General features: G+C 40.8%; 1 protein-coding gene across 6 annotated transcripts in view; it reads left to right on the forward strand.

Moving 5' to 3' along the window:
- The window catches only part of SAMD8 (sterile alpha motif domain containing 8), an 82,296-nt gene that overhangs the window by 39,725 nt on the left and 21,694 nt on the right, over positions 1–20,877 (forward strand). For 5 of the 6 annotated variants that reach the window (XM_063781908.1, XM_009458770.5, XM_009458769.5 and 2 more), the window contains exon 2: positions 11,192–11,784. In XM_063781908.1, coding sequence (XP_063637978.1) covers positions 11,207–11,784 — 578 coding nt within the window. In that variant the 5' untranslated portion in view covers positions 11,192–11,206. Of the gene's footprint in view, positions 1–7,753; positions 7,934–11,191; positions 11,785–20,877 lie in introns of those variants that run through there. The other variant, XM_054659711.2, reaches the window with a different exon arrangement.

The raw sequence follows: 20,877 nt of genomic DNA on the forward strand, positions 1-20,877 counted from the left end.
ATGCTTTTTAAGGTGGACCACGCTTTAATGGTGTAATAAGAGTTAGTATTTAAATCAGATTTGTTGATACAGTTATTCCACTTCTAGAAATTTAACCTAAAGCACTGCAATGCCATTTATAATAATAATAAAATAGTGAACAATTGCTAACAATGGGGAGATGGATAAATTATTGTATAGTCATACAATGGAATGTTTTAAAACTATCTTTTCAAAAGATATTTAATAGCATTAGACAGGACTCATGCAATAATGTTAAGCAAAATGATACAGAATTATGTATGGTGTGATTTCTCTTTATAGAAAATTTTGTGTGTGAGAGAAATATAACAAATTATAAGGAGTGATTCTTTAGGGATTAGTTTTCAAATTTTCTGTTCTTCAGTGAATATATATTGCTTCTATATATTTGGCTTTTTATTATAGAGAGACTTAATTATAAAAGATTCAAACCATGCAGAAACTTGCAGACTAAAAACCCTAAAAATCCTTCCTCTGTCCCCGACCTAGAGAAATGGAGACCAATTCATCAATTTGTTTTTATATGGATTTTGTTTTTGGTGTCACATCTAAGAGATCTTTACCTAACCCAGGTCAGAAAGATTTTCTCCTAGAAATTTTCTAGTCTTAGGTTTTATGTAGGTCTATGATCCATTTTCAGTTAATTCTTATATGTGGTAGAAGTATGAATTTTGAGGTTTTTACATATGGATATCCATTTGTTCCAGCATCATTTAATGAAAAGACTGTGTTTTCTCCACTGAATTGCCTTTGCACATTTGTAGAAAATCAGATATCTATATATGTATAGGTTTGTTTCTGGACTCTATATTCTGTTTCCTTGATTTATGTTAACACCACTTTGTCTTGATTTGAGTACTGAGATAGGCAGAAGTCCCCGGGTTCAAGCAATTCTCCTGCCTTAGCCTCCTGATTAGCTGGGACTACAGGCAAGCACCACCAAGCCAGGCTAATTTTTGTGTTTTTAGTAGAGACAGGGTTTTGCCATATTGGCCAGGCTGGTCTCGAACTCCTAACCCCAAGTGATCCACCCGCCTCTGCCTCCCAAAGTACTGGGATTACAGGCTTGAGCCACCCCGCCCTGTCAAGATACAGAATTCTAAAATGACTCCTAATGCTTTTGTATAATGGGAGGGACCTGTAATCCCACCTAATCATGGGATATCACTCCCATGGTGACTAAGAAAGGGAGATTATCCTCAGTGGACCTGATCTAATCAGACAAACCCTTAAAAGGGACTGGGCTTTTCCTGGAGAAATAATCCAAGTACAAGGGAAGGGAATTCAACACAGAAGAAGCTGCTGATTTTTGGGAAAAGAGGAGGCCATGCAGTAAAGAATTCGAGTGGTCGGTAAGCTTACGGTAATTTGTTACAAAGCAATAGAAAACAAATACAGGTAGTTGTATAATAAGTGTTTAAATCAGCTGTTTATGAAATGTATCAATATCTACAAAATTAAAGGCCCGTTGGGATTTTGATTGGAATTGGGTTGAATGTGCAGATAAGTTTGGGGAAAATTGTCCTCTTAACAGTATTGATTCTTCTGACCTACTCATTTCTCATTTTTAGGTGTTGGTCTTAGCAGTGTTTTTTGTTGTTTTCAGCATATAGGTCTTGCCCATGTTTTGTCAGATTTATCCCTGAGTATTTAATATTTTTTATGCTATTATAAATGGTATTTTATACATTTTAATTTTTGATTGTTTGTTGCTAGTATATGGAAATACAATTGATGGCTGGGTGTGATAGCTCACGCCTGTAATCCCACACTTTGGGAGGCTGAGGCAGGTGAATCTCCTGAGCTCAGGAGTTCGAGATGGGTCTGGGCAACATAGAAAAACCCTGTTTCTACCAAAAATATTAAAAATTAGCCAAGTGTGCCAAGTGTGGTGCGCATGCACCTGTGGTCCCAGCTACTTGGAAGGCTGAAGTGGGAGAATGGCTTGAGCCTGGGAGGTGGAGGTTGCAGTGAGCCGAGATTGTGCCACTGCACTCCAACCTGGGTGACAGAGTGACACCCTGTCTCAAAAAAAAAAAAAAAAAAAAAGAAAGGAAGACAATTGATTTTTGTTTGTTGATATTATATGTAGCAATCTTGCTAAACTGACTTATTCTAGTAACTGTTTTTGGTATAGTCTATTGAATTTTCAACATAAATAATCAAGTTGTCGGCAAATAGAGTTTTATTTCTTCCTTTTTAATCTGTATGCCTTTTACTTTTTTTTTTTTTTTCCTCGAGATGGAGTCTCACTCTGTCTCCCAGGCTGGAGTTCAGTGGTGCGATCTCTGCTCACTGCAAGCTCCGTCTCCCGGGTTCACGCCATTCTCCTGCCTCAGCCTCCCGAGTAGCTGGGACTACAGGTGCCTGCCACCACGCCCGGCTAATTTTTTGTATTTTTATTAGAGACAGGGTTTCACCGTGTTAGCCAGGATGGTCTCGATCTCCTGACCTCGTGATCCACCTGCCTCAGCCTCCCAAAGTGCTGGGATTACAGGCGTGAGCCACCACGCCTGGCCTGCCTTTTGCTTCTTTTTTTTATCTTATTACACTGACCAGAACTTCTGATGTTTTGTAGAAGTGGTGAGAGTGACGGTCTTGCCTTGCATCTTTTTTTTTTCCTTACACTTGCTTTTTAAAAAAATTTTATTTTTATTTTTGTTTTTGAGAAAGAGTCTCACTGTGTTGCCCAGGTGGCTCACTGCAGCCTCCACCTTCTGGGTTCAAGCAATTCTCCTGCCTCAGCCTTCTGAGTACCTGGGATTGCAGGCACCCACCACCATGCCTGGCTAATTTTTGTATCTTTAGTAGAGATGGGGTTTCACCATGTTAGCCAGGCTGGTCTTAAACTCCTGACCTGAGGTGATCCGCCTGTCTCAGCTTCCCAAAGTGCTGGGATTACAGGCATGAGCCAACATGCCCAGCCTTTGTTATTGATTTCTGCCCTCATCATTATTATTTCCTTCTGCTTTGGGTTTAATTTTCTCTTTAGCTTCTTGGTGGTATTATTTTAGCTGACATTAGTGGATTTCCATTTCTCCCAACCTTTGTGCTATTGTTAACATATGTTTTACATGTTATAAATCCCACAGTACATTGCTTTTTGTTTAAACAGTAAATTATCTTTTTTTTGAGATGAAGTCTTGTTCTGCCACCAGGCTGGAGTGCAGTGGCACGATCTTGGCTCACTGCAACCTCCGCTTCCCAGGTTCAAGCGATTCTTCTGCCTCAGCCTCCTGAGTAGCTGGGACTATAGGCGCGTGCCACCACGCCCAGCTAATTTTTGTATTTTTAGTAGAGACGGGGTTTCACCATGTTGGCCAGGATGGTCTCGATCTCTTGACCATGTGATCCGCCCGCCTCGGCCTCCCAAAGTGCTGGGATTACAGGCATGAGCCACCACCCGGCCTAAATTATCTTTTAAAGAAATTTAAGGCCGGGTGCAGTGCCTCCCATCACTTTGGGAGGCCGAGGCAGGCAGATTACCTGAGGTCAGGAGTCTTGAAAAACCAAACAAAACATCAATACAAATGAATATCCTTCTATCCTGAAGGACAAATGAATGAGGACAGCATCCTCTTCCTTTTCCCACAATGTAATAATTCTTGATTTGAGTGTTTATCATGGCCTTATAAATGCATTGTTGGCTATTAAAAACTTTCTGTGCTTCCTTACAACAAGCAAAGTTAAAAGCTGGTACTGCGGCCGGGCGCGGTGGCTCACGCCTGTAATCCCAGCACTTTGGGAGGCCGAGGCGGGTGCATCACAAGGTCAGGAGATCAAGACCAGCCTGGCCAACATGGTGAAATCTCGTCTCTACTAAAAATACAAAAATTAGCCTGGTGCAGTGGCACGGGCCCATAATCCCAGCTACTGGGGAGGCTGAGGCAGGAGAATCTCTTGAACCCAGAGGCAGAGGTTGCAGTGAGCCTAGGTCATGCCACTGCACTCCAGGCTGGGTGATAGAGTGAGACTCTGTCTCATAAATAAATAAACAAACTAACTAACTTAAATAATAAGAAAAAATGTATATATTTATGCATGTGGCTACCATTTTGGTGTTCATTTCTTTGTGTAGATTCATATTTTGGTATGGTAACATTTTCTTTCTGCTTGAAGGACCTTAAATTTTTGTAGTGCATGTCTGCTGGTGATGAAATCAGCTTTTGTGTGTCTGAACAAGTATTTGCCTTTGCTTGTGAATGATATTTCACTGGGCCTACGGTTTTAGGTTGTTGTTTTTTTTTTCTTTCAGTACTTTATGTTGTTTCACTGTATTCCAGCTTGGCTTGAGCCCAGTAAGAAATCTCTTATCATTCTTACCTTTGTTCCTAATGTGTCTGTTTTCTCTTTTTGCTTTTAAGATTTTCTCATTGTCACTGTTTTTAAGTAATTTGATTTTGGTATGCCTTGGTATAGCTTTCTTCTTGTTTCTTATTTTTGGAGTTTGTTAAGCTTCTCGGATACACATGTTTATGGTTTTCACCAAATTTGGAAAAATTTTGGCCATTGTTACTTCAAATATTTTTTTCTGTTCTCTCTTGTCTTTTGGAGGCTGTTTGATGTTGTTCCACCTCTCACTGATGTTCTTTCTTTGGTGTGTTTGTGTGTGTGGTAAAATATATACAGCAAAATTTATAATTTAAACTTTTTTTTTTTTTTTTTGGAGTTGGAGTCTCGCTCTGTCACCCAGGCTGAAGTGCAGTGGCACGATCTCGGCTCACTGCAACCTCTGCCTCCCGGGTTCAAGTGATTCTCCTGCCTCAGCCTCCAGAGTAGCTGGGATTACAGGCACCCGCCACCATGCCAGGCTCTTTTTTTCTGTTTTTAGTGGAGATGGGGTTTTCACAGTGTTAGCCAGGATGGTCTCCATCTCTTGACCTCGTGATCCGCCTACCTCGGCCTCCCAAAGTGCTGGGATTACAGGCGTGAGCCACTGCTCCCGGCTGAAATGATTTTTTTTATATAGTTCAGTGGCATTAAGTACATTTACTGTGTTGTGCAACCATTATCACCATCCATCTTTAGAACTTTAAAAAAATCTTCCCAAACTGAAATTCTATACCTATTAAAAAATGACTCATTCTCCCTGCTCCCAGTCCCTGACAGCCACCATTCTACTTTCTGTTTCTGTGAATTTCACTACTCTAGTTACCTCGTATAAGTGGAATCATACAGTATTTGTCCTTTTGTGACTGGCTTATTATTTCACTTAGTATAATGTCTTTAAGGCTCATCCATGTTGTAGCATGCGTCAGAACTTCCTTCCTTTTTAAGGCTGAATAATAGTCTCTTTTTTAAAGTTCTCTTTTTTTTTCTGTGTTTTATTTTGAAAAGTTTCTTTTCTTTTCATTGTTTTTTTGAGACAGGCTCTTGCTCTGTTGCCCAGGCTGGAGTGCAGTGGCGCGATCTCAGTCCACTGCAGCCTTGAACTCCTGGGCTTAGGTGATCTTCTTGCCTGAGCCTCTGAGTAGCTGGGACTACAAGCATGGGCAACCATGTCTGGCTAATTTTAAAAAATTATAGAGACGAGGTCTCACTATGTTGCCCAGGCAGGTCTTGAACTCATAGGCTTAAGCAATCCTCCCACCTCAGCCTCCCAAAGTGTTGGGATTGCAACCAGCGCCCTTGAATTGTTTCTATTGTTACTTAGTTACATTTATTGCTCTTACCTTCTGCAGTGGCTCAGCAGCTGTTAGTCCCATCCAGGGTATTTTTCATCTCAGATTATTTCATTTTATCTCTAGAACTTGGAGTTGTGTTAGTCTTTTTTTACGTATCTATTTCCTTTTTTGTTGAGATGGTGCAGGGGCAGGGGGCATCTCCCTTTGTTGCTCAGGCTGGCCTTGAACTCCTGGCCGCAAGGGATCCTCCTGCCTTGCCTCCCAAAGTGCAGGGATTACAGGCGTGAGCCACCACCTGGCCATTATGTGTCTATTTCTTCATTTAACTTTTTATACACAATTATCATAACTGAGTTAATTTCCTTATCTGCTAATTTTATTAAATGTGTCAGTTCTTGATTGATTGATTGTTCTCCTCATTATAAGTGATACTTTCCTGCTTCTTTGCATGCCTGACAATCTTTGAATAGATTCCAGACATTATGAATTCATTGTTGGACATTATGAATTCATTGTTGGGCTCTAGATACTTTGGTATTTCTATTAATATTCTTGAGCTTTTTGTGGGATGCTGTTCAACTACTTGAACAGAGTTTGATCCTTTTGAGTCTTCCTTTTAAGATTTGTTAGGATGAACCCAGAGACATGTTTAGTCAAGGGTAGGGTTTCTCAATAGCAGCACCATGGCATTTGGGGCCAAATAATTCTTTGTTGGGGGAGGGGATAGTCCTGTGCATTATAGAATGTTTAACATCATTCCCCCCAAAGTTGTAACAACCAAAAATGTCTTCAGACATTGCCAAATGTTCCAGGAAGTGGGGAGGATTGCCCGCAGTTGAGAGTTGCTGCCTTAGGGTTAGTTTTGCCTTACTACTATGGCAAGATCTTTCTGTGTACTCTACCCAAAGCCGTTCATGAGACCTTTTTTCAATCTGGCTCTTTGGAATAGGCACTTTTCTTGGCCTCATGTGAGTGCTGGGAATTCATTTGGGTGGTCTTTCCTTGGTCTTGGTTAGTTTCCTTACATACATGTGCTGATAGGCATTCAGCTAAATATTCAAGAGAGACCCGCAGATCTCTGGAGTTCTTGTCTGTGTATCTCGTCTCCAGTATTGTGCCCCATAAACACTAGCCATCTTGATTGCCCCAAACTCTCAGCTCCATCTCTTCAACTCAGTGAGCCTGCCAGGCCTCACATGAGTTTCCCATCCTGTGCCTCTTGTGGCTGGGAAACTCAAGGCCGTAACCTGGGGCAGTAGGGTTCACCTTACTTGTTTCCTGGCTCTCAGGGATTTTCCTGATGTCCAGTGTCTTGACACTTTTTTTTTTTTTTTTTTTGGAGACAGAGTTTCGCTCTTGTTGCCCAGGCTGGAGTGCAATGGCACGATCTCAACTCACCGCAACCTCCGCCTCCCGGGTTCAAGCCATTCTTCTGCCTCAGCCCCCCAAGTAGTTGGGATTACAGGCATCTGCCACCACACCTGGCTAATTTTTTGTATTTTTGGTAGAGACAGGGTTTCTGCATGTTGGTCAGGCTGTTCTCAAACTCCCAACCTCAGGTGATCCGCCCACCTCAGCTTCCGTAAGTGCTAGGATTACAGGCGTGAGCCACCGCACCTGGCTGAAACTTTTTTTTCCCCATATATTTTGTTTGTTTTTTGGTTGTTTCAGGTCAGAGGATAAATCTGGTTCTTGTTAGTAAATCTTGGTCAGAAGCACATGTCCTTTAACAGATCATTTATTTGTATTAATTATTGATAAAAGCTGAATTCTTAAACATTTACTAATCTAATTTCCTTATTTTATCAATTTGTATTTATCATTCAAAGTCTCCTGTTCCCTGTAATTCCTTTGGTACAACATAAATATTAAATTGGCCCTAAAGCTTTTTATCATCTTTTAATATACCTCTTTCATGCAGGCTTTCACAGTGTTAGCTAAGTAGTGATTTAGTATGGGCCTCTTAACTATTATATAGTAGCATACAATTAAAGGGCATGCACTGACCTGATAAAGCAGAACAGTGAAATGTGTCATGCTTTTAGGGCATTCCCACAGCAGGCTCAAAGACTTCCAAGAGACTTCCATGTATAACTTATATTTTCTAGCAGCTAAAACGTCAGCATCAAAGCCTATTAGCCTGATTGAGGTTATAAAGAACTGGTGAGCTAAGACAGTGGAAAAAAAACATATAAAAGAAGAGAAGAATCATTTTGAACAGAGTATGAGAGGAAACTGTCCTAACGAATAATGCTACAAGAATGGGAGTGACATGGAACCCATTGGTGGTAAGCTGTTAGAGAAAGGGGAATGTTAACAGACTAGAAATAATGTGACTGAAGAAATCTGGCCTTGTATTTTTTATTTATTTATTTTTATTTTTGAGACGGAGTCTTACTGTGTTGCCCAGGCTGGAGTGCCGTGGTGTGATCTCTACTAACTGCAACCTTTGCCTGCCAGGTTCAAGTGGTTCTCTGCCTCAACCTCCCTAGTAGCTGAGATTACAGGCGCCCACCACCATGCCTGGCTAATTTTTTTGCATTTTTAGTAGAGACAGGGTTTCACCATCTTGGCCAGGTTGGTCTTGAACTCATGACCTCGTGATCCACCCGCCTCAGCCTCCCAAAGTGCTGGGATAGGCGTGAGCCACCATGCCCGGCTGGCTTTGTTTTATGTGAAGGAAACTTGTCTCTCAGATTTGCTATATCATAACCACTACAGAGATTATAGCATGTGCTTGTTGGATATCCAAGGATGAAGTAATTTATCAGAGATACTTTGGGTAAAAGAAGATATGTATAGTAGGTAGGGTGAAAGCATCTAGTTATCCATGTGAACTAAAACAGCAAAATCATATTTCTAATGGAATTGTATATATGATATAATAAATGATATAAAATAATATAATAAATGTATAAGTTCCATGTGTTAAAGTGAATAAATCATAATTCTTTGACATTTGAGGTGGTGATGATATGCTACAGCTAAAAAGAGTTAAGAGTTTTTGTTATTCCATAATGCATAAGAATTAGACAACTTTGTAAAAAATACAGACTCCTTGTAAATGGATGTTATAATAATTTTCAAAGACAGGGAAACTATGTGGGTCAATAATATAAGTTCTTTTGTGAAACAAAATATGACTTAAGTCTTCCAAAAATTACGATTGCTTTTAGTAATAAAGAAATAAATACTTAATGTTTAACTGACACTTCCCTGACATTCATCTGTGGGTGGATTTTATCAAGCTTATTTCTTGTTTTCTAAATAGTTTTGATGATATAAATGGTGCTCATGTAGTTAGTGTCTGCCTTTGCCAAGTTACTGTAAGTCTTCGTGGCAAGAGTTTATGTGGGTAGGGAAAGAATGCAGAGCAATACCAGCTTTTTTTTTTTTTTTTTTTTTTTTTTTGACAGAGTCTTGCTCTGTCGCCCAGGCTGGTGTGCAATGGCACAATCTCGGCTCACTGCAAGCTCTGCCTCCCAGATTCACGCCATCCTCCTGCCTCATCCTCCCAAGTAGCTGGGACTACAGGCGCACGCTGCCATGCCCGGCTAATTTTTTGTATTTTTAGTAGAGATGGGGTTTCACCTTGTTAGCCAGGATGGTCTTGATTTCCTGACCTTGTGATCCACCCGCCTCGGCCTCCCAAAGTGCTGGGATTACAGGCGTGAGCCACCGCGCCCGGCCGCAGTACCAGCTTTTAACTTTGCTTGTTGTAAGGAAGCACAGAAAGTTTTTAATAGCCAACAATGCATTTATAAGGCCATGATAAACACTCAAATCAAGAATTATTACATTGTGGGAAAAGGAAGAGGATGCTGTCCTCATTCATTTGTCCTTCAGGATAGAAGGATATTCATTTGTATTGATGTTTTGTTTGGTTTTTCAAGACTTTGAAAATAAAGTTTAATCTAACATATATAGAGAAAAGTATAGATCACAATTATACAGCTTGATGAATTTTCACAAAAGGAACAAACTTATGTAACTAATATGCAGATTTTTAAAAAAGAACATTTGTATTAGAACAGTTTTTCTTTTTTTCAAGCTGGGTAATAGGCACATAGGTGTTCGTTGTATCATTTTATTCTTTTATGCTTTGAAGTTTGCCTAACGTTTTAAAAAAATTATCTCAGGTGGAAATACAATCTTCAGAGGTCTGGAAAGTGTCAGAAAACCTACAGGCTTTAATAGTTGAGAAAGTACTTTTGAGAAATAGTGTTTTTTTCCATGTAGGCCTTTGTCTCCTATGTATCTGATATACTTTATAAACCTGAGAAGGCCCAAGTAACTGAATGTTTTACAATAAAAGAAGAACATAAATAGAGCTGTGTGAAATCAAAGTAGTAAAAATTATTGGTACTTTTTAAAACATAGCACCTTATTGGCCTTTTATTCTGCAGTATAAAGTCTGGGTCATCAAATTTGTGAGTACATGGAAATGACAGTTTTCTTTTAAAAATTTTATTGCTAAAGTCCGTGATAGTTTAAGAATAAAATGCCCTATTCAGTTCTATAATGTAATATTCAAAGCTGTAGAAAGAACTGAGTTATTATTGAGATTCAAATATATGTCTAGTTTAAAGCCTTCATATCTGTTATAGAAATCATTATGTGTACAGTAGTTAGAAATACGCTTAATCTAAAGGGTTCCCTGGAATTACAGTTATCTACTTTCCTTTATGTTTATTTCCCCCCAGGTGGGGAGATACATTTTCCATGAACATGGAGATTTCAGAAATTGGATTTTTTTCTCTTTTCTTTGATTTTTAAAAATATAATAAATCTTCCTATATTTCTTGATTTTATGAAAAGTATTAAAATGGGATTTTTCTCAGTTCTCGAGTAGGCTTTTTAATTAAATTGTGACTCATGCAGTGGAAAAGCCATTTGTAAAATGTCTTTCTGTAAAAATGTTTGGTTATTAAATTTTCTTCTGCTGTTGGAGTCATATGCATAAAATTATTAGTGTGTTAATCTATTGAAAACCATTCATTATTGAATAATTTTTGTTTCTTTTACTCCAGAAACCAATAGGATAGTGTAGGTAAATTACTGTTTCTGGGGTGCGTGTGTGTATATACATATGTGTGCGTGTGTGTGTGTGTACATCTATCTCTCTGTCTCTACATATATATATATAGTTTTTTGTTTTTTTTTCTTTGAGACGATCTCCCTCTGTTGCCCAGGCTGGAGTGCAGTGGCACAACGATGGCGCACTGCAGCTTTGACCTCCCAGACTCAGGTGATCCTCCCACCTCAGCCTGCCAGGTAGCTGAGACTATAGGTGTCCCACCATGCCCAGGCTAAATTTTTTTTTTTTTTTTTTTGGTAGAGATAGGGTCTTGCTACGTGGCCCAGGACTGGTCTCGAACTCCTGGGCTTAAGTGATCCTCCCAACTCAGCCTCCCAAAGTGCTGGGGATTGTAGGCACGAGCCACTGCGCCTGGCCTGTTTCTGGTGTATTTATGTGTGTTTGTCTTTGAAGAAATTGTTAGGACATACTGAAGCTTTTGTTTTGTTTTCCTGTTTTCTCTCTACAGGCAGCGGAGGAGGAAATGGCAGGTCCTAATCAACTCTGCATTCGCCGCTGGACTACCAAGCATGTAGCTGTGTGGCTGAAGGATGAAGGCTTTTTTGAATATGTGGACATTTTATGCAATAAGCACCGACTTGATGGAATCACATTGCTAACATTGACTGAATATGATCTCCGGTCTCCTCCTCTGGAAATCAAAGTCTTAGGGGACATTAAAAGGTTAATGCTCTCAGTCCGAAAATTGCAGAAAATACATATTGATGTTTTAGAAGAGATGGGCTACAACAGTGACAGTCCCATGGGTTCCATGACCCCTTTCATCAGTGCTCTTCAGAGTACAGACTGGCTCTGTAATGGGGAGCTTTCCCATGACTGTGACGGACCCATAACTGACTTGAATTCTGATCAGTACCAGTACATGAATGGTAAAAACAAACATTCTGTTCGAAGATTGGACCCAGAATACTGGAAGACTATACTGAGTTGTATATATGTTTTTATAGTATTTGGATTTACATCTTTCATTATGGTTATAGTCCATGAGCGAGTGCCTGACATGCAGACCTATCCACCACTCCCAGATATATTCTTAGACAGGTAAGTTTTGTTTCTAGTTGCTAAGTTTGTAGGATGTTGCTATAATTAACAGCAATGATACTGTATTTATGATAATTGTTTCTTATTGTGGTAGATGTATACTTTCCATTTGCTTTATCTGGCGGTATAAAATGCTTTGAAATTACCTTTTTCACTTAGAGTAAATTAGGCCTTAAGCCTAGGTGTGTGAGAAAAACCACTGCTCTTTTAATTTTTCAATTTAATTTAATTTTAATTTTAATTTAATTTTTTATTTTGAGACAGTCTCACACTGCACTGTCACCCAGGCTGGAATGCAGTGGCATGACCATGGCTCACTGCAGTCTCAACCTCCCGGGCTCAAGCAATCCTCCCACCTCAGCCTCCCAGGAAACTGGGACTGTAGACATGTTCCACCATGCCCAGCTAATTTTTAAGTTTTTTGTAGAAATAGAGTCCCACCGTGTTGCCCAGGCTGGGTGAACTCCTAGGCTGAAACGATCCTCCCACCTTGGCCTCTTAAAGTGTTGGGATTACAGGCATGAGCCATCATGGCCTGGACTGCTTAATTTATTTTTGTGTAGTTATAGCTCCTTGGGTACTTTAGACTTTTTGAGACAGAGTCTCGCTCTGTCACCCAGGCTGGAGTGCAGTGGCATGATCTTGGCTCACTGCAACCTCCACCTCCCTGGTTCAAGCCATTCCCCTGCCTCAGCCTCCTCAGTAGCTGGGATTACAGGAGCCCGCCACCAGGCCCAGCTACTTTTTTTGTATTTTTAGTAGAGATGGGGCTTCACCATATTGGCCAGACTGGTCTTGAACTCCTGACTTCAGGCAGTCCGCCTACCTCGGCCTCCCAAAAGGCTGGGATTACAGGTGTGAGCCACCGCGCTTGGCCAGGTACTTTAGATTTTAAGAGGGTATCTGGAATGATGTTTGTAATAAATGGAACTTGGCTGCCTTTTTTTTTTTTTTTAATGAAGAATAGGGTTCTGCTTTTTCAAAAATATTGATGGTGTCATATCACCAAATGAATTGGAACTATCACAAAGAGGACAAGTGGATTCAGTGATAGCATGCTGTTTTATTAAATATTGAATACATTTAAAAAATGTAGTATATGTGTAACATATGAAAAATAAGAATAGAACAGTAGGCTAGGCATGGTGGCTCATGCCTATAATCCCAGCAATTTGGGAGGCCCAGGTGGGAGGATTGCTTGAGTCCAGGAGTTCAAGACTAGCCTACAAGTTCAAGACTTGCAACATAGCAAGACCCCCATCTCTCTAAAAAATTAAAAATTAGCCAAGCATGATGGCACATGCCTGTAGTCCTAACTACTCAGGAGGCCAAGGTGGGAGGATCACTTGAGCCTAACAGGTCGAGGTTACAGTGAGCTATAGTTACACCACTGCACTCCAGCCTGGGCAGCACAGCGAGACCCTGCCTGTCTCCAACAACAATAATAATAATAAAACAGTAAACAAGTACTCAGAACTGTTTTCACATTTTTGATTTTTAAATCTTTTAAAAATTTGGGTATTACTTTCTTGTTTGTTAGTTTTTGGTTTTGTTTTTGTTTTTTAGATGGAGTCTTGCTCTGTCACCCAGGCTGCAGTACAATGGCATGATCTCAGCTCACTGCAACCTCCGCCTCTTGGGTTCAAGTGATTCTCCTGCCTCAGCCTTCCGAGTAACTGGGATTACAGGCACCCACCACCACGACCGGCTAATTTTTGTATATTTAGTAGAGACGAGGTTTCACAATGTTGGTCAGGCTGGTCTCGAACTCCTGACCTCAAATGATCCGCCCACCTCAGCCTCCCAAAGTGCTGGGATTACAAGCATGAGCCACCGCGCTTGGCCCCTTGTTTGTTTTTTATAAAACATTTTGCCCTTCTAAAAGTGCCTTTGCTGGGCGTTAGGGCTCATACCTGTGATCCCAGCACTTTGAGAGGACGAGGCTGGTGGGATCACCTGAGGTCAGGAATTCGAGACCAGCCTGGCCAACATGGTGAAACCCCGTCTCTACTAAAAATACAAAAACTAGCTGGATGTGGTGGCGGACACCTGTAATTATCTCAGCTACTCAGGAGACTGAGGCAGGAGAATTGCTTGAACCTGGGAGGCAGAGGTTGCAGTGAGCCGAGATCGCGCCATCGCACTCCAGCCTGGGTGTCAGAGTGAGACTGTCTCAAAAAAAAAAAATACATAAAGTAAAATAAAACTGCCATGTAGTATTTGTATTTGAAAATGAAATGAATTTAAAATGTCCGTGTTCCTATGCCAGAATAATGTATACATCTCATTTTGCTCCCTGTCAAACCCCAACTAAAACTATAGTAAAGAGGTTTTTTTTTGTTTTGTTTTTGTTGTTTTGAGATAGAGTCCAGGCTGGAGTGCAGTGACACAATCTCGGCTCACTGCAACCTCTGCCTCCCGGGTTCAAGCTATTCTCCTGCCTCAGCCTCCCAAGTAGCTAGGATTACAGACATGTGCCACCATGCCAGCTAATTTTGTTGTATTTTTAGTAGAGACAAGGTTTCACTGTGTTGGCTAGGCTGGTCTCGAACTCCTGACTCAAATGATCCACCCACCTGGGCCTCCCAAAGTATAGGGATTACAGGCGTGAGCCACCATGCCTGGTGAGCTGTAGTAAAGAGTTTTTTGTTTTTGTTTTTTAAGTAAGCCCACAGGATGGAGTGGATAAAATAGGAGAAAACAGCCATACATTTTTGGAAGTTGGAAGACGGATGGATGAGTGGCAATTGACAAACCCAAAATTAACCTAATTATAAAATTTGAGCAATGGGGAAAACTGAGAACCAACCCCGTTTATATTGCAGATTTCTCCAAAGTAAGGAGAACTTATTGAAAGCTGTTTAAGAAGTTGTTATATCCGTGTATCTCGTCTCCCCTTCTATACAGTTTTTCCAACTGTAAACAGAAGACCACTAGGAAGTAAGGAAGAAATCATGTGGCTGTCTGGGGAAAATAGTACTTTAGGCAAAGCAAACAGCTGGGTGCAAAAATCTGAACTGGGAGTGTTCCTGGCAGGTTTAAGGAACAACCAGTGAGAGATGAGCAGATCTGAGAGGAGACAAGAAGCCAGGTTGTGTAAGGACTTGAGGACCATTGTAAGGACTTCAGCTTTCATTCTAAATGAAAAGGGAAGCCACTGGAAAGTACTGAGGACAAGAGTTGAGGGATCTAACTTCTATTTTAAAAGGTCATTCTAGTTGTTGTATTGAGAATACCCTGGGGGTGTGGGTGGGGATCTAGAGATCCTTTAAGAATTTATTAAATTCATCTAGACAAAGATTTTAGATTGGATGAGAACAGTGGTAGAGGTGGTATGAAAGAGTCAAATTCTATATATATTTTGAAATTAGAGCTAACAGAATTTGCTGATGAATTTGGATTTGATGAATTAAGAGAGAGAAATCAAATATTATTCCAAGATGTTTTTTGTTTTTTGTTTTTTTTTGAGACAGGGTCTAACTCTGTTCTCCAGGCTGGAGTTTAGTGGTGCATTCATAGATCACTGTAACCTCAAATTCCTAGGCTCAAGTGATCTCCTTCCTTAGCCTCCTGAGTCACTAGGACTACAGGTGTGTGTCACCACACCTGCCTGATTTTTAAATCTTTTGTAGAGATGGGGTTTTGCTATGTTGCCTAGGCTGGTCTCAAACTTTTGGCCTCAAGTGATCCTCCCATCTCTGCCTCCCAAAGCACTGGGATTGTAGGTGTGAGCTACCACCCCCCAGCCTATTCCAAGATTTTTAACCTGAGCATCTGTAAAGATGGAGTTGCCATTTACAGAGATGGGAAAACTGTGGAAGGAGCTGACTTGGAGGGAAAATTAAGGGTTTGGTTTTCGACATGTCAGGTTTGAAATATGTTTTGTAGCAAATTCAGATGTCAAGGAGGAGATGGAAATATGAGCAGAAGTTCAGAGAGATTGAGAGAGACAGAAATCTAGGCTAAGATTTGGGAATGGGCAGAGAGAGAGAACAGTATGCCAGAAGCCAAGCAAAAAAAAAAAAAGTATTTTAAGAAGTTTAGGAACAATTGGCTGTAGCAAATGCTGCTGAAAGGTCAGGTAAGATGAGGATAATTGACCATTGGCTTTAGCAACATGTTGGTCATCAGTGACTATGACAAGAGTTAATAAGGGCAAAAATGGGTTATAATAGGTTCAGGAGAGAATGTGAGATGTATTGGAATTTACATGAAGGTACTCCACAAATGTGAAACAACATGAGCACAACAGTATTTGTTGTGACATTGTTTGTAATAATTATAAATATTATAAATAATCTAAATGCTTACCCATGGGAAGCTGGTTGAGTAGACTATCATACATCTATACAGTGGCATACTATTTAATCATAGAAAAGAATGAAGACAATTTCTGTGAACTGATACAAAATGATTTGCAGGAAAAACTCAGCAACAATAGCACTATGAGCACACAGATCATGGTTTTAAAATACTGTTCCCAGGCCAGGTATAGTGGCTGACTCCTGTAATCCCAGCATTTTGGGAGACCCAGGCGGGAGGATTGCTTGAGCCCAGGAATTCTAGCCCAGCCTGGACAACCTAGTGAGATCCAGTCTCTACAAAAAATTAAAAATTAGCTAGGTGTGGTGGTGTATGCCTGCAGTCCCAGCTACTTCAGAGGCTGAGGCAGGAGGATCACTTGAGCCCAAGAGATCGAGGCTGTAGTGAGCTGTGATCATGCCACTGCACTCCAGCCTGGGCAACAAAGCGAGACCTTTTGTTTGTCTCAGTACGTAAGTAAGTAAACAAATAAATACATACCATTCCTCACGAAAATGAACTAGACCAGGGCTGAGACCAAGCAAACAAAAATTGTGGGGTGAGAGGGGAAGCTCTTCAAGAATAATACGAGCAAATAAATGTGGGCAGCATGATTATTCTGCCTCCTCCAGTGTATTCAGGCAAGTCATCAGTAGATGATAAAATCTATTAGGTGAAAGGCCACTGAGGGGGAGCTTATTCACATGATCTGAAAGTTTCATCTCACCTATTACTTAATTACAGAGGGAATGAGGTAGCTTTACAATGGCAAGATCTGACATGCATCACCTTAACCAAATGATCAAATGTAGTAGCATCACAGTGGGACAAACAGACATTATGTGCATTGGACGTGATGTCCACAGCATCACCTATGTAATCATCTTCTCCAAAAAAAAAAAAAAAACTTTAACCTATATCTAATCACGAAGAAACAATCAGACAAATCCAGAACATGGAACATTCTACAAGACAGCTGACATGGACTCTAAAAATGTCAGTGTCATGGCAGGCAAAATCCAGGGGGAAATGTAAGGGAAATTGAAGAGACAACCAAGAGCCACGTGAAGTTTAATTAGATCCTATATCAAGAAAACAAAAATAATGCTATACAGGACATTTTTGGGACAATTAGGAAAATTGGAATATGGACTGCATGTTAAATAATGGTACTAAATCAGTGTTACAATGTCCTTGGTGTAATAGTGTATTGGGTTATGAGGAGGATATCCTTGTTCCTAGAGAAACAAAGGGGAGAAGTGTCATAATGTCTGCAACTTGCTTCGGGGAGGGGTTCACCTCCCCGAAAAGAGTATGTGTGTAGGTATGTATAGAAATAATGAAAGCAAGCAAATGTGGCAAAATGTTAATTACTGTAAATGATGAGTTTAGGTGAATAATATAGTGTTGATTCTTTTAACTTTTTTTTAGGATCAGAATTTTTCACGTTAAAAGAATTAGGCAAAGAAATGATGAGGGAGAGAGAGGGGGAGAGAGAGAGAGAATAGGAACAGAGAACTTGGAGACAAAGTCTTTCCTGTAGGGGCAAGTTTTCCTGGAAGGGCAGCAGAGAAAGGGAGCTGTAGCTTGGGCAGGAGTGGGGAAGGATCTAGGGTCAAGAGGGCATTTGTTCGTTTTTGTTTTTTTGATTGGCTATATGATAGCATGTTTGTTGTATTGATAATAAGAATGACTCAATGTAGGGGGGTAATGATGGTAGAGGAAAGAGAAGGTATAATGTTAGAACAGTGCCCTTGAGTAGATGAAAAGGAATGGTACCTTGTGGCTGGGAGAGGCTGGCCTTAGGCCCTTGGGCTGTTCCTTCATAACAGAGGGGAAGGTAGAAAATAGGAAAATAGGTGGAGGTTGCCATATGTGATGGTGGAGCACAACGAAGTGCTCTCCTGATTGCTTTTATTTTCTCTGTTTAAAGACAAAATGGAGAGGAGGATGGAGGCTTGAGGAGGAAGGATGAGATGTATAAAATAAGCCATCTAGGAGAGTAGGAGAGTGAATAGACTTGTGTAATGCATTAGCAGCACTTAATGGTCTCCTTGAGGTTAGTAGTCATATTAGCATTGTGTGTTTTTACCAGCCTCATTCAACAGCAGATACAGGTATGGAATAGGTGGAGAACTGGATTTAAGCAGGGTTGAGTTTTGCTAGGCAGTACAATGAAGGGAAAAGTGGCAAGGGAGTGGTTTTAATGAGGGACCATGGACTGATATGGATGAGGAAAGAAGTAAGGCCGGGTGCGGTGTCTCACGCCTATAATCCCAGCACTTTGGGAGGCTGAGGCGGGCGGATCACCTGAGGTCGGGAGTTCAAGACCAGCCTGACCAACATGGAGAAACCGCATCTCTACTAAAAATTCAAAATTAGCCAGGCATGGTGGTGCATTCCTGTAATCCCAGCTACTCGGGAGGCTGAGGCAGGAGAATTGCTTGAACCTGAGAGGCGGAAGTTGTGGTGAGTTGAGATCACACCATTGCACTCCAGCCTGGGCAACAAGAGCAAAACTCTGTCTCAAAAAAAAAAGAAAAAAAGAAGGAAGTAAAGGATGTAAGGTAGATGAAAAAATAATAAAAAACAAGCAAAAAATAAAAAAAACAAAGCATAGTGGGAGAGCAGGAAATGGTCCAGCAGAACAATGAGGCTTTTATTATTTTAAAGTATACAGGCTGGGTGCGGTGGCTCATGCCCGTAATCCCAGCACTTTGGGAGGCCGAGGCAGGTGGATCACCTGAGGTCAGGAATTCGAGACCAGCCTGGCCAACATGGCGAAACCCTGTCTTTACTAAAAATATAAAAATTAGCCGGGCGTGGTGGCATGCTCCTGTAGTCCCAGCTACTCCAGAGGCTGAAGCAGGAGAATTGCTTGAACCTAGGAGGTGGAGGTTGCAGTGAGCCGAGATCATGCCACTGCACTCCAGCCTGGGTGACAGAGCGAGACTCTCTCAAAAAAAAAAAATAATAATAAAGTATACAATTCAGTGGGTTTTAGTGTATTTACAAAGTTGTAGAGCCATCACCACTAATTCCAGAACATTTTCATCATCCTGGGAAGAAACTCATACCCATTAGCAGTCATACTCTATTCCTTCCTTTCTCCAGACCCTAGCAACCACTAATCTACTTTGTTTCTATGAATTTGTCTATTCTGGACATTTCATATAAGTGGAACCATACAATATCGGGTCTTTTTGTGTCACTCAGCATAATATTTTCAAGATTCATCCGTACTGTAGCATGTATCAGCACTACCTTCTTTCTTAATTACCAAATAATATTCCATTGTATGGATGTACCAATTTTGTTTATCCATTTATCAGTTGATAGGTGTTTGTGTTGTTTCTACTTTTTGGCTATTATTAATAATGCTGCTATGAACATTCATATGCAAAGTTTTGTGTAGACAAAAATTTTTTTTTCTTTTTCTTTTTTTTTTTTTTGAGACAGAGTCTCACTCTGTTACCCAGGCTGGAGTACAGTGGTGCGATCTCAACTCACCGCAACCTCCATCTCCTGGGTCAAACGGTGCTCATGCCTCAGCCTCCTGAGTAGCTGGGATTACAGGTGCACACCACCACACCCAGCTAATTTTTGTATTTTTAGTAGAGACGGGGTTTCACCATGTTGGCCAGGCTGGTCTCAAGCTCCTGACCTCAAGAGATCCGCTCATCTCAGCCCCCACAAAGTGCTAGCATTACACGTGTGAGCCACCACACCCAGCGGGACATATATTATCAATTTGCAGTGAGGATTTCAAACCAAATTTTGCCTAACTCTTTTTACTTACTATGCCACTCACTAAAACTCCATGGTCTTAAACATCTAAACTTTATTCATAGGAGAATGGTAGCAGATGCTGTCAGTGTTCCTTCTATATCCCCTCAGATCCCTTTTCCATTTTCTTGCACATGGATACTCCCAACATCCAGCAGATATGTCTCCGTTGGAGGGCTGCTCTTTGCCTACTTGGAGAGAAAGCCAAAAAGTACTTGGAAATTTACTTCCCACCAGCAGCTGTCCTTAACCAGTGACTCATTTCTCTTTGCCCTAATTGGGACGACATTTAGATTGGACCTACACTGTCCCAAATTACTCATAAGCCTGAGCGAAAGTTACCCTTTCCTGAGTTCTCCACAGGGCTTTGCTTGATGTCTCACCCTTGCTTTGCTTCCTTGCCTTCTAATCTCATAACCCACTACCCTGTGGGTTTTCTTTGAGAACATTTCCCTGTAATTGACTTTCCCACTGATGTTTGTTTCAGGGTCTGCTTCTGAAGCTTATTTTACACAAATCCAATATGTTCAGCATATAGAAACAGAAAATTAGAAGAAGATAGGAATGTTTCTAGAAGCAGGCCCACCTACAGCAGTGAGAAGTGAGAGCTGATAACCATAATAGCAAGGGAGGAAACAAAAGCACTATAAAAAGCAAACACAAATAATGGAAAAACTGCATCAATCTGGGGCTTAACTGCTCTTCATTTCTCAGTAGTCTCCAAGGTCATTACCATATACAGTTGTAATAATCAGTGTTCATAGTGATGACTCTAAATTACTAAAGAAAATTAAATTTTTTTTTTTGAGACAGAGTCTTGCTCTGTCACCCAGGCTGGAGTGCAGTGGCGCGATCTCAGCTCACTGCAAGCTCCGCCTCCTGGGTTCACACCATTCTCCTGCCTCAGCCTCCCAAGTAGCTGGGAGTACAGGCGCCCGCCACCACACCAGGCTAATTTTTTGTGTGTGTGTTTTTCAGTAGGGACGGGGTTTCACTGTGTTAACC

The sequence above is a fragment of the Pan troglodytes genome, chromosome 8 (genome assembly GCF_028858775.2).
Source record: "Pan troglodytes isolate AG18354 chromosome 8, NHGRI_mPanTro3-v2.0_pri, whole genome shotgun sequence".
Lineage (NCBI taxonomy): Eukaryota > Metazoa > Chordata > Mammalia > Primates > Hominidae > Pan > Pan troglodytes.